The 14,275-nt window shown below is 56.1% G+C and overlaps 1 protein-coding gene across 1 annotated transcript in view; it reads right to left on the bottom strand.

Annotated features, from left to right (window-relative positions):
- Positions 1-14,275, bottom strand: part of ATP2A3 (ATPase sarcoplasmic/endoplasmic reticulum Ca2+ transporting 3) — a gene marked incomplete at both ends in the record, with an annotated part of 30,223 nt that overhangs the window by 14,843 nt on the left and 1,105 nt on the right. The window contains 7 exon segments of the mRNA XM_079726426.1: positions 1,071-1,535; positions 3,111-3,196; positions 3,287-3,367; positions 3,632-3,770; positions 3,953-4,057; positions 5,497-5,579; positions 5,864-5,881. Of these exon segments, the coding sequence (XP_079582552.1) occupies positions 1,071-1,535; positions 3,111-3,196; positions 3,287-3,367; positions 3,632-3,770; positions 3,953-4,057; positions 5,497-5,579; positions 5,864-5,881 (977 nt within the window).

Genomic DNA, 14,275 nt, shown 5'->3' with positions numbered 1-14,275 from the left:
CTGCAGGGCAGTAAAGCGTGCTGGTGCCCCCAACCCCATGGCAGCCCCTGATGGGCTTCTGTGGGGGACTAAGGTCTCAGATATAGAGCCTGGGTTTCCCAGGCCCAGTGGGCAGATTATGGGAGCAGGGGTGGGAGAGGAGTGATTGGGGGACCTAGGGAGTGGGAAATCCGAAAGCTTCACCGTCACGCCACCCACTCCTCTACCCCAGGGGCCTGCTGGAGTCTCAGCCAGACTCCCTGAAGCATGTGGGCAGCAGCCCAGGATCTGGGATCAAGTGCCAGGGAATGAATAATTCCTGCCTGGGCCCTTCCCAGGTCACTGGAGCTGGCGTATCTGGTGATAGGCGTTGACCACAGAGAGTCACGGTGGTGAAGGATAGAACCTGGGTCCAGTCCCTGGTCCAGAAGATCCCACATGCCACAGAGCAACTAAGCCTGTGTGCCACAACTACTGAGCCTGCGCTCTAGAGCCTGCAAGCCACAATTACTGAGCCCTCGTGCCACAACTAATGAGCCCACGTGCCTAGAGCCCGTGCTCTGCAACAAGAGAAGCCACCGCAATGAGAAGCCCATGCACCACAGCGAAGAGTGGCCCCTGCTCGCCACAACTAGAAAAAGCCTGTGCTCAGCAACGAAGACCCAAAGCAGCCAAAAATAAATAAATAAGTAAATTTCTAAAAAAAAAAAAAAGAAAAAGAAGGAAAAAACGAACCTGGGTCCAGGCCCAGCTTGGATCAGATGCCCAGGCTGTACTTGACCCTCCCCTGTATCCTTTATGGTTACCTGGCAGGGCTTGCACACCCAAACTTCAGAGGGGGAAACTGAGGTTCACAGATGGGCAGTGGCCTGCCAGGACCCTACAGAGTGACACATGGGTCCTAATGATGCATGTCCAGCCAGGCTTTGCTGCTCTGCCCCATGAGAACCTGGATCTGCTCCCCACCATGGGGCAGCACACAGGTTCTCTCCTCCACCTCTGGCCAAAAAGGAGTCAGGGAGTGGCCCAGAGGGGGAGCCTAGCCTGCCAAACATCACACAGCAATACCCAAGCTGGCTGCAGCCACTCACCCGGCAGACCGACATCTGATTGGTGGTGAGTGTGCCCGTCTTATCAGAGCAGATGACCGAGGTGCAGCCCAGGGTCTCCACGGAGGGCAGACTCCGCACGATGGCATTCTTGCGGGCCATGCGCCGTGTGCCCAGTGCCAAGCATGTAGTGATGACAGCCGGGAGGCCCTCAGGGATGGCGGCCACCGCCAGGGCCACGGCAATCTTGAAGTAGTAGACAGCACCTCGGAGCCAAGAGCCGCCGTGGGCCGGATCAGCAAAGTGACCAATGTTAATGACCCACACGGCCATGCAGATCACGGAGATGGCGCGGGACAGCTGCTGCCCAAACTCATCCAGCTTCTGCTGCAGGGGCGTCCGCTCTGGTGCCATAGCCGCCATCTGACTCCGGATCTTACCCAGCTCCGTGTGCAAGCCCGTGGCCACTGCCACACCCATCGCCTTGCCCGATGCGATGTTGGTGCCCTGGCCGAGGGAGGGATAAGGAAAGGGCTGGTTAGCACCCCAACCGGGGCCCAGAACCCCTGATTCCTTCAGGCTGGGGTTAGGGCTCTTATTCCCCTCCTTGGTTTTCTTTTTCTCCATACTTAGTGCTCCCAGAGGTATGCCACTATGTAGTCTCGAGTCATTACTGTCATCACCATGATAGTGTCAGCTCTATGAAAGCAGGGACTTGGTTCAGTGCCACATCCCCAGTGCCTAGCATGGGGGGCCTGGCACAGAGGAAGCACCAGCTGATATTGACAGTATGACCAACCAGCACAGCACAGCACCAACCCATCAAAATTCAGCTCATAAACGACCAATACAGCCACACAGGAGTGTGGCTAACCATGATCTCAGGTAAACAGTCGATAAATATTTACTGAAGAATCCAGAAAATTTGAGCTGAAGTCCATCCATTCCCAAGGCCCCAGTAAAATCCCCAAGCCCTGGTGCAAGTGCCAGCCAGCCTTGAGCCTCTGTGTCCTCTGCTGTAAAATGGTCCAACAGAGGCCCGAGACACAGCTTGCTCTGAGGAGGCTCATAACTCGGTCCCCTTCAGACAGGTGTACTATGCTGAGGCTGGAGGGAAGTTGGGTTCTGGTAGCCTCAGCGTCCCTTCTGCCCTGAGCCATGCAGCTCCTGCCCCCGCTTACAGCTCCCTCCGCTAAGGAAATGACCTGCAGTTAGCCAGGGCACCCTCCTTAGAAAGCTTCCAGTGACAGCTTCTAATGCCTGAACATGCCCCTTGGTGTTCCCTCCCCACCCAAGGCAGCTTGTCCAAAGCTTCCAGGCCCCTAGGCAGGGTGCTCTCCTCAAGAAGAGCTGTGGGTGTATATCACTTTCTCCATTTCTGTTCACTTCTGGGGAGACTTTAATAACTTAGTGCCCAGGGCCACTGCCAATTGGCCTGACCCCTCCTTGTGGCCTCCATGGGCAACCTGTGAGCATCACTGGTTAAGTCCCTCTAAGGCCACAGGGGCTGATCCCTCCCACCAGAGCTGAACCCATCACTCTCCCTGAGAAGAGCTGGGTGGCTTGGAATCTTGCCTTGGGGATCAGTTTTCCTATCTGAGAAATGGACTGTTCCTGATATCCTCCTCCATTTTGGCACTGCTTCTCCCTCTAGAGGATTCTGTTGAGGCAAGAGAGGCTCTGCCTCTCTCCAGTTTAAGGCAGGATAAGCCTAGCAGGTAGGAGGAAAAGCTCTGGAATCAGGAGTCTGACTCCACATCCCAGCTCTGTCACTCGCTGGCTGTGTGACTTTGGGCAACTTACTTAACCTCTCTGTGCCTGCTTCCTTGCTGGAAAATGCAGACAAGAGTACTTATTTCAAAGGCGCTGTGAGGATTAAATAAATTAATACAGGTAAAGGGCTTAGAACAGGGCCAAGCACACAGACTTCAGTAAACACAGCTATTATCATTACTATAAGTTTGTACGTATTCTTAATAACGGATGAGGTTCTTTCCCACAGGGCTTCAGCTGATTAATCTAAATGTTACTATCTTTATCATCATCGTCCAGGCAAAGGCCCCAGGCATCCCAAGCACTTACAGAAAACAGCATGTTCTTCTTGTCCTGGTTCACAGCTCTGGGGTCTGGGATGGCATCCGTGTGCTTGGTCACAGACACAGATTCACCTGGATGCGGAATCAGAAATGAGAAGCCCCACGTGAAGGCACCTCTGTCCCCTGACCCAGCCGCCCCTGGTTCCGGCCTCCAGGCCTCACCGGTCAGGATGGATTGGTCCACTCTCAGCGTGGTAGACTTGATCTCGATGAGACGGAGGTCAGCAGGCACTTTGTCTCCCACTGTGGAGGGAGAATAGCTTGGCTGAGGGTGGTTTTGGGTGCCACCTCCCGGGAAAGCCAGGAGGGCTCCCAGAAACCAAGGCTGGGGCTGGGAGGCAGAGGCCTGAGCTGTCCCCTGGCCTACAGTCCCCTTATCTGTCCGATGGGGTTTTGGCCAAAGAGCTTTAGAGGAACCCAACAGCTACCCCCTCTGCATATATAGCCAGAAAGAGAAGGATGGGCTCATCCGCGTCACATAATGAAGGGAGGAGGCCCCCAACGCACCTGCCACTTCCACGATGTCTCCGGGGACGATGTCCCGGGCGCGGATCCGCTGCACGCCCTTGCGGTCCGAGCGGATCACCTTGCCCATCTCAGGCTCATACTCCTTCAGGGCCTCAATGGCACTCTCAGCATTGCGTTCCTGCAGAGGCAGGAAGGCTGTCTGTCCCTGCTGGCCCCAGCAGGCCACCCCCTTGGAGTGACACCCTTAGGGCTTGGGATGGATCTGGAAGCAGAAGGACCTGCAGGATTCCAGGACCAGATGGAGGTCACACCCAGCAGCTGGGAGACCCCAGGGCCCAGTCCCACCACTGAGCCTCCCACCTGCCACACGCCCACGATCGCATTGGCCACAAGGATCAGCACGATGACCAGGGGCTCCACGAAGGCAGTTGTGGTCTCCTCACCCTCCTCGAACCAGGCCAGGACCTGCCGGGATCAAAGCTGGTGAGTTTAGGCATGCCGTGGGCCAGGGTCTGCTTGCCATTTCCTTTGTATGCTGGGTCTCTGTCTGCTCCCATTTTGGGAAAAATACCCCTGGGGAGCCCCGGACCTAGAGAGGTCTGCTCTCAGAAGGCCTTGGCTTAGGAAGTCCAGCCCCTGCAGGTAGTGACCACCAGAGCCCACGTCCCACCCCACCCACTTTCAGGGACGTGGGGACGTTGTGCGACGGCCAGCAGGAGGTGTCACCACCTGCCAGGCGGTGGTTCTCGGAGCAGGCGTGGTGTGCCCAGACCAGGAGCAGCAGCAGCATCACCTGGGAACTTGTCAGAAATGCAAATCCTGGGTGTCCATCCCAGACCTCCCCAGTCAGAAACTCTGGGGTGGGGCCCAGCAGTCTGTGTTGTAAGCAGCCCAGGCGATCCTGCTGCAGGCTCAAGTTCACGGTTCACAGACCAGAGGACCATGATTCCAGCCAGAGCCCAGGCCTGGAGGCGCGAGACCTGGTTCAAGTCCGTTCCCACCTCTTGGCCCAGGTGGGTACTTGTCATCCTCTCCAGGCCTGTGTGTCCACCTGTTCCGTGGAGAGGGTACCAGAACACTTTTGGCTCAGCTGTTTTGGGCACCTGCCTGGACAGACTTTTCTTTTTTAAGAGTCCTCCGTTTCCAAGGAACAGTGAGTGGCCTGGGGGGTCAGACACAGCTGGCTGGGCCCCTCCTGGCTGGAGGGGCCTGGAGCAGGAGTCACATGCACCCCCAGGGCTCCGTTCCCTGCATGATCGTTGGGCCTCTGCTGCTCAGCCACTGGTGTTCCCCTTCCCCAGCGCTCCACTCTGGCCCCGTGGCCCTGCAGGTGCAGAAGGAGTCTGAGCAGGGCGGACGGGGGACAGCAACAAGGGGCAGCGTCCACGAGGAGGCTGCAGGAGGTTAAGGCCTGGAGTCTGTCTGAGGAGCTCTGGCAGTCACAGAATGCGCTCACAGCCGGGGTGATTTCACCCCCCAGGGACATTTGGCAACATCTGTAGGCTTGATTGTTAAAAGTGGGGAGGGCTACTGGCATCTGGTGGGCAGAGGTCAGGGATGCTGCTAAAAATTCTACAGTGCACAGGACAGCTCCCACCACAAAGAATTATCTGGTCCAAGAAGTCAGCAGGGCTGATGCTGAGAAACCCTGTGCTAAGGCAAGGAGGGGCGGGGTCAGACCTGTGCTTTTGCAAGCTCACTGACAGCCAGGGGACAGATGGGAGCCGGGAGTCCAGTGCGGGGGGCTGCAAGGGTTTGGGCAAGGGCAGGGGGCAGGTAGGGGCCCAGGGATGCCCACAGCTGAGAGGACAGCCCTGTGGCTCAGAGCCTGGGCCTCTGAGCACTGCCCTGACCTGGTCTCCCTCCCGGGTTGCCCAATGCCATGAAATGGGGACTCTACTTACGAAGGAGACCAGGGCCGCCAGCAGCAGGATGCGCACCAGGAGGTCCTCAAACTGCTCCAGCACCAGCTCCCACAGGGACTTCCCTGGGAACGGGAGCGCCGCATGAGGCCTGGGCCCCTGACGGATGACCTGCTTCCATGCAGAGCAGGGGCGGCCTCAGGACCACCTGGCCCACTCCCTCCCTACCATTTGAAGAGGGAGAGCCCGAGGCCCTGAGAGGCACAGATGGGCAATGCCCGGGTGGGTGGGGGGAGGTGTTGCTCAGCAAGGCCCCACCCAGCCGGGGGTGGGGGGAGGACATGGCCTGACAGTGAATGGCCCACGATGGCGTCTGGTGACCTCATAGGCCGCCTGGCCCAAGGCTCACCTTCCTCGGTTGGGAGCTCTGCAGGATCCAGGCAGCCACAGGAGCCATGGGGAGACAAGAAATGACTGGGTTATAAAGTGGAGTTTGAGCAGCCCCTCCCCATGTGCCCACCGGGACCTCCACGATGGGCAGGACACATCACCCCAGTTCTCTGAGATCACAGAACAGATGGTTTGAGCCCAGATGCTTCCACCCCCCACCCTCACCTCACTCTGGTTGAGGAAGGTCTGGTGTGTCCTGGCTCACCCTGGGACAAGACGGGAGCCAGGAGCAGCCTCCTAGACACTCCCCCATTGCACAGAGGCCTGGAGAAGAGAAGGGACCCCTGAGGTCACACAGGGAGTTGGTAGTTCTCACAGCTCCCTGCACTGCTCTTTCTCAGATGCCCACCTGTCCCATTCAATGTCCCCCACCCATGGCAGGGTAGCCCCTCCCTCAAATTGAGAACATCGGCTCAGGCCACCTCTGACACATCTGCTTCTCCAGGACCACAGGGACAAGGCCCACAGCACTGCTGTCCCTCTGAGCCCCACCCCATCCCAGGCTCCCCGAGCACGACCCCAGCAGCCAGCATCCCGGGCACTGAGAAACCCACCGCAGTTCAGTTCCTAGAGGTTGAGTCTCAGCTTGTCCCCTCCCAGGCCCTCCGCTCCAGGCCAGCTCAGTGAGGATGCAGCCGGCATGCCCAGGCCCAGACCACAGAACATTTTGAAGAACCATGTTTCCAAACACCACCAGGACCTGCTGTCACTTTACGGGCTCCACTTTTATCTCCTGTTTCCCGAAGCACCTATGTTACAGGTGGAGCTGGCTGCCCCAGTACCTGAAGTCTTGGAATCTTCCCAACAGCCTAAAGGGGAGGCAGGAGGGAATTCCGACCCCGTTTCGCAGGTGCAAGAGTGAGGTCCAGAGTGGATTCGTGGCTTGAACAAGGTCACACAGCCAGCAAGGGTATCTGTGGGTCTGTGGAAAGGGGCCCTGGACGGGCTTCTCCCTCCTCCTGCCGAGCTCGGGACCTGCCCACGGCTGTCTGAGGCCCCTCCCAGAACAAGCCTGAGCCTTGCCTCCTCTTGTCTACACCCCCAGCCCCACCCTGGGTCGCTGGGGAGCTTGTTAGCATGCAGCATCCGAGCCCCACCCCAGGCTGGCTCTCCCTCTCTCCTCCTCCCTGACATGGGTCCTTGCCTCTATCCACCTGCTTTCGGCTCGAGCAGCTGCCAGCATTTCTTCCCATGGGCACCTCTCCCCTGACCATCTGTTTCAAAGGTCTGGGGTCTGCACCTGGCAGCTGAACCATGGGGAGTAATAAGCAGCCCACTGAGCTGCAGGAATCCAGGAGGAAAACATGTAACCTAAAAATACACTTTCTAGCATTTTCTCCAAAGTCCTATTTTAGGCAATGGCTGACATTTTCCGTGGAAAATGTAATCTCCAGTGTCCTGCGTTGAGATTAAAATCAAACAGACTTTTTCCTTCTGATCTGTTTAGCTGAGGTGAACAGGAAAGGCGGGGGGAGGGCCAGGCCTGGTTTCTGGGCCAATTCTCCAATGGAGCAGCGTCCTTTAGAGGTCATCTCAGCCATGCCCCAGCCTCATGGCACACATCAGTCTGCTTCTGCCATGCTTGACCCAGGAGATTCCTCAACCCCTCACCTCTGCAGGTGTCTTCAGGGTTCCTGACCTAAGGGACAGTGTATCCCTAAGTCTCACCTGAATCCCTCCTGCTGTCTCCCTGACCCCTCCCTCTATCTGGCATGTAGCCCCTTGACCACCATATTCCTCAGGGCTTTTTTTCTGGGTAGGAGTGAGGCCTGGGGTTGGGAATGATGCTATGGGACACACATACCAGCTCTAGTCCCCCTGCAAGCTGCCCTCTGCCTGCAGGTCTCACCAGTTCTCCTTTCTCTCCCTTTCCACCTGGATCTCCCCTTCTGCTGACCCACAGCTCGATCCAGGGTCCACTCTTGGTGGCGGTCATCAAGCTGTTCCCCAAATACTTCTCATTCTCCCCACCTTGTGGGCACACAGTAGGACTGCACATCCCAGCTTCCTGTGTGAGTTGCAAAAGGAAGGATGTATATTTGGGCTGGACTGTTGAACTGCTGGAGAAGGGCGCCGTCCGATGGAAATTTCTGTGATGATGGAAGAGTCCTATAGCCGCACTGTCTGATACGGTAGCCACCAGCCACATGTAGCTACTGAGCACTGGGAATGTAGCTAGTGTGACTAAATAGCTACATTTTATTTATTTATTTATTTTTTGCCACACCTTGCAGCTTGCAGGATCTTAGTTCTCTGACCAGGGATTGGACCCAGGCCCCCAGCAGCAGAAGCACGGAGTTCTAACCACTGGACCACCAGGGAATTCCCTACATTTTAAATTATACTTAATTTTTATTCATTTAAACTCAATCAGCCACACAAGGTTAGTGGCTGCCCTATCGGACAGCACAGTCTGGAGTTCTTTGACCCTCTGCTACAGCAACCAGCACCTGTGCAATGGTATCTGCTTTGTGAACCTGAGTCACAGAGTCGGGAGACAGCAAGCCCCCAGATGAGCTGCACTGAGGTACATATATACAGTGTGCGCAAGAAATGACCTGGGTTGTTTCAAGCCACTGAGATCTGGGGGTTGTTACTGCAACATAACCTAGCCGATCCCGACCAATGCCCCCTTCTCCCCAGACCTGGCCTCTACCGCAAGGCTCCCCTTTCACCCCCATCCGCTGCCCCTGGGGGAGGCTCAGCCAGCCATGAGGTCACCACAGATGCCCTGCCCATCCCTGAATGAGGGCCATCCCTGCTCATGTAATGCACATGCTTCCAGTCATGTCTGAGTAGCTGGCTCCCCGTGGGGCCCGAGCCTCATTTGGAAGACGGAGTACCCACCCTCACCCAGAAGGGCTGCTGTGAGGATCAGCATTAGTATCATTAATATTAATAAGTCACATTTATTGAGCACCTACTATATACCGAGCAGTGTGCCAGGTGCTTTACCTACTTCATCTCCGGAGATAAACGGGAGGGCATTGTGTGCCCAGCACGTGAGAAGGTGCTCCACAGACAGAATAATCACTTCCTCATGTGCATTACTCTCTTGTGATTCTCAACCCGGGAAAGAGGATACAATTATCATTCCCATTTTACAGAGTAGAAGTACAGAGAGGTTGAGTGGCTAGTTCATGATCACACAGCTGGGAAGTGGCAGGGAAGCGTTTTGAGCTCAAACCCCTGCTCTGGACCTCCTGCACTCACGCCTAGGCTGTCCTGCCTTCCCACCCCAGTGGTCTCCCTGTCTTCCCCCAGCCAAGGTCACCTGAAAGAATGTAATATCCCATGTCCTGATTGTTGGGCTGGATGTCCTCATCCCATCAATCGGTTCATCCTTCTATTGTGACCCTAGAGCCATCAGCCCAATCATCCCGGCCCAAAGGCTCTTCCTCACAAAACAGGTGGTGTTTTGGGGGTTACTAGACCGTATCTGCTCAGGCCTGATCTGCTTCAAACTCCAATCCCGCCAAGACTCTGAATAACCCAGTTCTCTCCTCACATGAATTAGTTCCAGGGCCACGTTGGGGGATCCAGGGGCTAGGAGAGCACCTCCTCCCCTTCCCAGGCATCCCTGGAAGATGCTGGTTTCCCCTTGCCATCTCCAGGCTGCATTTGGTAGGGCTGAGCCAGTTCCCCTTGAAATAATGGCATTGGGCCCTCAGCAGCACCAGATGCCCCATTTGTTAAGTGAGGAGAAGGCCCTGGCCCTGCCCACCTCTTGGTGCCATCTGCCAGGCTGCACGGGCCAAGTCAGTAACAGGAGGTGCTGCCCCTCCCAGACCCCAGCTGGGCCAGCCTGGGGGCATATGAGTCCCCACTATCCTTGTCTGGACCTCTCACATGGTGGCTTCTCCTGGCCAAACCCTGCTCTGGGTCACTGTTGCCAGACTGAACCAGTCCATGTCCACAGATGCCCGATGCGGAGCTGGCCTGGAAGGGCCTGGGATGTGATTAGAGACACTCTGCAGCTTAGAGCAGAGAGCCTGGTCCAGAGGGCTGGGGTTCAAATCCTATATCTTGGTAGTTCTGTGGCCACAGGCAAATCACTTTAACCCTGGCTGTGCCTCAGTTTCCGCATCTGGAAAATGGGGATAATAATAGTAACTACCTCATAAGGTTGCTGTGAAGATGAAATGATGTAATATGTATGAAGAACTTAGACTAATGCATAGCACATGGTGAATGCTCAGTAAACATCAGCCATAACAACAGTTAAGAGGATGGAAGCTCCAGTGTCCCTAGCACCTGGGACAGCGCCTGGCACACAGTAGGTGCTCAATAAAACTGTGAATGAATGAATGAATGACCCTGCCCCACTCACAGACCTTCAGTGGCTCTCCTGGACCTACAGGATAAAGACCAACCTTAACAGGGCCTTCAAGGTCTTCCTGGATTTGCCCCAAGCCACCCTTCCAGAATCACTCTTGTATCTTAGACGTCCGTCCCTCCCTCTGCCAGCCAAGTGAGATGCCTCAGGATTGCTACCATGTCCCCTGGTTTTGCTAAAGCTTTCCCCCCTCCAAGATTTTGTTTCGCCATTTTTTCTGTGCAGGGTACCTCCCCATTTCCTCATCTGAACCTCCAGGAAGGCTTCCCAGAAAAGCTCTGCTCTCAAGGGTCATCAGTGTTGCCTTCTGCTTCCCGCCCCGGAGCACCCCCAGGGCAGGCAGGGGCTGAGTCATCCTTGGGTCCACACAGAGCCTCACTGAATTGCTTATTCGGTTGCCCCATGGTTCAGCCCTGGACCCTGGGCCCACAGCCCAGAGCCCAGGAGAAGGGGGGTGCAGGGCCAGGGCTGCCCCCAGGCTCCACACACCACCTGCTCCCCTAATTTCCCCTTGACTCCTTCCTTCTCACAACACTGGAAACTGGTATTTCGGCTTCTAAGTGTTGGTTCCAGTGGGAGAGGTGAGTACTCACCAAGGTCTTCCTCAAAGGTAAATTTACAGAGCAATTAAATCCTCACTCACAAAGTCAGGGAGAGACCTTGGCTGGCAGACCCCACCCCGCCCACCTGGCCTGCCACCATCTCCAGGCCCCACCTGGAGTGGATAACCTCTGCCCTGGTGCAGCCTTACTGGCTGACCAGGCCCAGAGGCGAAGTGTTTGCTGGGCGTCCTCGGTGCTGTGAGCAGACCCAGCCCCGCCTCAGGGAGCTCCTGGTGCAAGGGCTTGGGGTTCTGCAGGGGCAGGGCTGGTGCTGTTCCTGAGAGGGGGCACTAAGCCTGCCCAACAAGGGCGTGAGAACTGGGGTGAAGCCTGAAATACCCACCTCAGATCCGAGTTAGTTCACATCTGCAAGGCCCTTGGGGGATCTCAGGGGCCTGTCTCTGCCCTACTGACAACACTGGGGCCAAGGAAGCGGGTACCTGGGCTGAGGGCAGGAGATAAGGTCACAGCAGGGACCCCACAGGCAGGAATCTAAATCCAGACTATCCCTCCCACCTGGCACCCCTGGAGCTCTGGTACCCACTGTACAGATGGGCAGGCTGAGGCCCAGGAAGGCAGGCTCCAGCCCCTGTCACAGCCGCTCCCCTAAAGAGAGACACCGCCCCTCCCCCGCAGCGACTTCCTGGGACCTTGCCTGACTCCCACATCAGTGGGCTCTGGGGTGGGGGTGGCTTAGGTGTTGGCCCGCCCGCTTGGGGGGACACCCCCAACCCAGTCCTGCCTGCTGCCTAGGTTCACGCCCAGCAGGGGTGACAGGGAGCCCATCCACGGACATGAGGAGATCACATGGCTCCTGCATATATGAAAAAATGCCCAACATGACTGGCAAACAGAGAAATGCAAAGTAAGACTATGAGAGGCCACTCTTCTATGAGATTGGCGTCCAATAACACACTGTGCTGGTGAGGTGGTAGGGAAATGGGCAGGTCAACTGGTGCAACTTTATGGAGAACAATTTAGCAACAGCGGTCAAAATGTAAAATACACATGCCCTTTGACCCAGCAATTCCCCCTCTAAGAATTTATCCTTTGGAGATATTCACAGTGTGTGAAATGACATGGGGACAAGGATGTGCCTTATAACGTGTGTGTGATAACAGAGGCTTCAAACAACCCCAGAGCCCATCAAAAGCTCAGGTGAAGAAATGCTGGAACAGCCACATGATGAAACTCTGAGTGGCCACTAGGAAGCCCAAGGATGCTCCACGTGGAACCATCAGCAACAGTGACTCTGTCACGTGGAAAGCAGGGGCAAAACAGCCCTCAAATCCACTCCCTTTCATGTAAAAAAGATCATCGATCACAGACCCGGAGGTGTGTGTGCGCAGAATATCTTGGGAAGGAGACACTGGGGTGGCTGGGAATGGGTGATTGGGGACAGGGCTGGGGAAAATTTACTATATACCTTTTGTACCTTTTGAATGTGGTACTGTGTGCACATTTTTATTCAAAAAAATAAGTTGAAGGGATGTAGAAAGGCCCCTCCGAGAAAGCTGAGTCCTGGGCACCTCTGGGGTTTGCAGAGAAAGGCGGCTCACAAGAGGCCAGGAGCCTCCCACTTACTGCCCTGTTGGGGCCTCAGAGGACATGGCTACTTGCTGGGGTTGGGACAGATGGTGGGGAGGGAGGTGCGACTCCCCGTACACTCACTGACTGAGGGCCCTCCCCCAGCTCTGAGGAGCGGGGAGGGAGGATCCCCAGCCCCTGCTTCCCCTCTTCCTGTGCTGGCAGAACTTGTGAACTTCAAGACTTAAGCAAATGACTTCCTTGTGGTTTCCAGCCTAACGACCTTGCAGGTGCATAGACTCCTGGGGTGGGGGAGGACACTAGTCCCTGGGGTGTTCCCTCCACCTGCAGATCCCGCCCCCCCACCCCGTTTCTGGCCCAGAGCCAGGCCCAGCTCCTTCTGCCACAAGAAGGGATGGCTTGGTGTACGCAAACACTCACAAATGTCTGGCATGGGTCCTATCGTAGCCTCACTTATGATGAGCAAATAGAGGCACTGAGAGGCAAAGCAGTTTATCCAGGATTGCACAGCTATGAAAGGGCAGAGCTAGGGCTCAAAACCCTGTCAGCCTCACCCCAGAGGCTGCGTGGGTAGAGACCACGGGACACCCATGCCTCCTCCTGAGGCCGGGGCTCTGCTGGGGGAGCATGAGGCAGGAAGGGGCAGCCAGCTCCCTTCTCCTCACCTGATGACTTCCAGGGCCCTGGAATGCTTCCTGAGGAAAAATCCCTTGGGGGCCCCGCGGGGGCCGGGGGCGAGGCTGTACTAGCTCCTGTCTAGCTGACCCCAGCTCCTAGCACAGGCCCCAACACCAGGGTCCCAGAGTCTGCAGAACCGATGACTCCCTTGAACAGACAGGGGAACTGAGGCCCAGAGAGGGGCAGGCACCCATTTACTGTGTGACCTTGGGTAAGCTGTCTAACCTCCTGGTGCCTCAGTTACCTCCTCTGTAAAATGGGGATGACAACAGTTGTTTTCATAGAGTTGTTTTGGGGAAGGAATGAGACAAGAGGTGAAAAGTGCTATAAGACCAATCAATGCCTGGCACGTAGTATCAATAGGTAGTCAGTGAACATGGGCTTTCATTTTTACTACCATCGAAGCACAGAGGAACCAGAGGAGCCCAGGAATGGCCCCCTAGTTTTTCCTACCACCCTCCCCAAAATGCACATCCACCTCTCTGCACCTACACACTGCACCAACATCCTTATTCATCACCCCGCACAGATGTTCAGCAGCCAGGGCACCCCCAAATCCTCTCACCTAGACAAAACAACATGGGGGGAACTAGAGGCTCCCTCCTTCCCAGCCAGCTTCCCCTCCTCATGAAGACATGGGGGCCAGAAAGGAGAAGGGTGTTGGCCAGGGTAACGCAGGGCAACATCTGTGTGATTCTGGAGGCAGAACCAAGGGCTGGATCTCCAGCTTCCCTTGGGAATCAGGACTCCCAAGCTGGAGGCCACAGCAGCACAGAGGAGGCGGTGGAACCCCAGACCTGCTGCCCCGACCCCCAGCCCCACCCATGGGCTGGGGGACCAGCCCTGATGCCCTGCGCTCCTGCAGCGAGGACACCCTCCCTGCCAAGTCACTAGTAGGGGATATTAAATAATATTTATCTCCCTAGTTCCGCCCACAGCTCAACTAAATATAGCAACTAATTTTTTCGAAAAAGGATTTCTGCTCCAGAAAGATAATATTTATATAAGAGGTGGTTGTCATAAACCAATACAAAACCCAAAGCTCCCTTTCTGACAGCTCTTCGTAATTTTCAAGCCAGCCCTGAGCAGTGAGACACACAGGCCAGAGAACCTTCCTTCTGGCTGGCGGGGAACCCTGAAAGGGTGAGGCCCCAAGTTCTGAAAGGGCGTGGGTCCAGGCTGCACTCTGGGGATCGAGGCGACATTT

The sequence above is a fragment of the Hyperoodon ampullatus genome, assembly GCF_949752795.1.
Source record: "Hyperoodon ampullatus genome assembly, chromosome: 19".
Taxonomy (NCBI): domain Eukaryota; kingdom Metazoa; phylum Chordata; class Mammalia; order Artiodactyla; family Ziphiidae; genus Hyperoodon; species Hyperoodon ampullatus.
The sequence above is the reverse complement of the archived record's forward strand: the minus strand, read 5'-3'. Positions and strand labels throughout refer to the sequence as shown.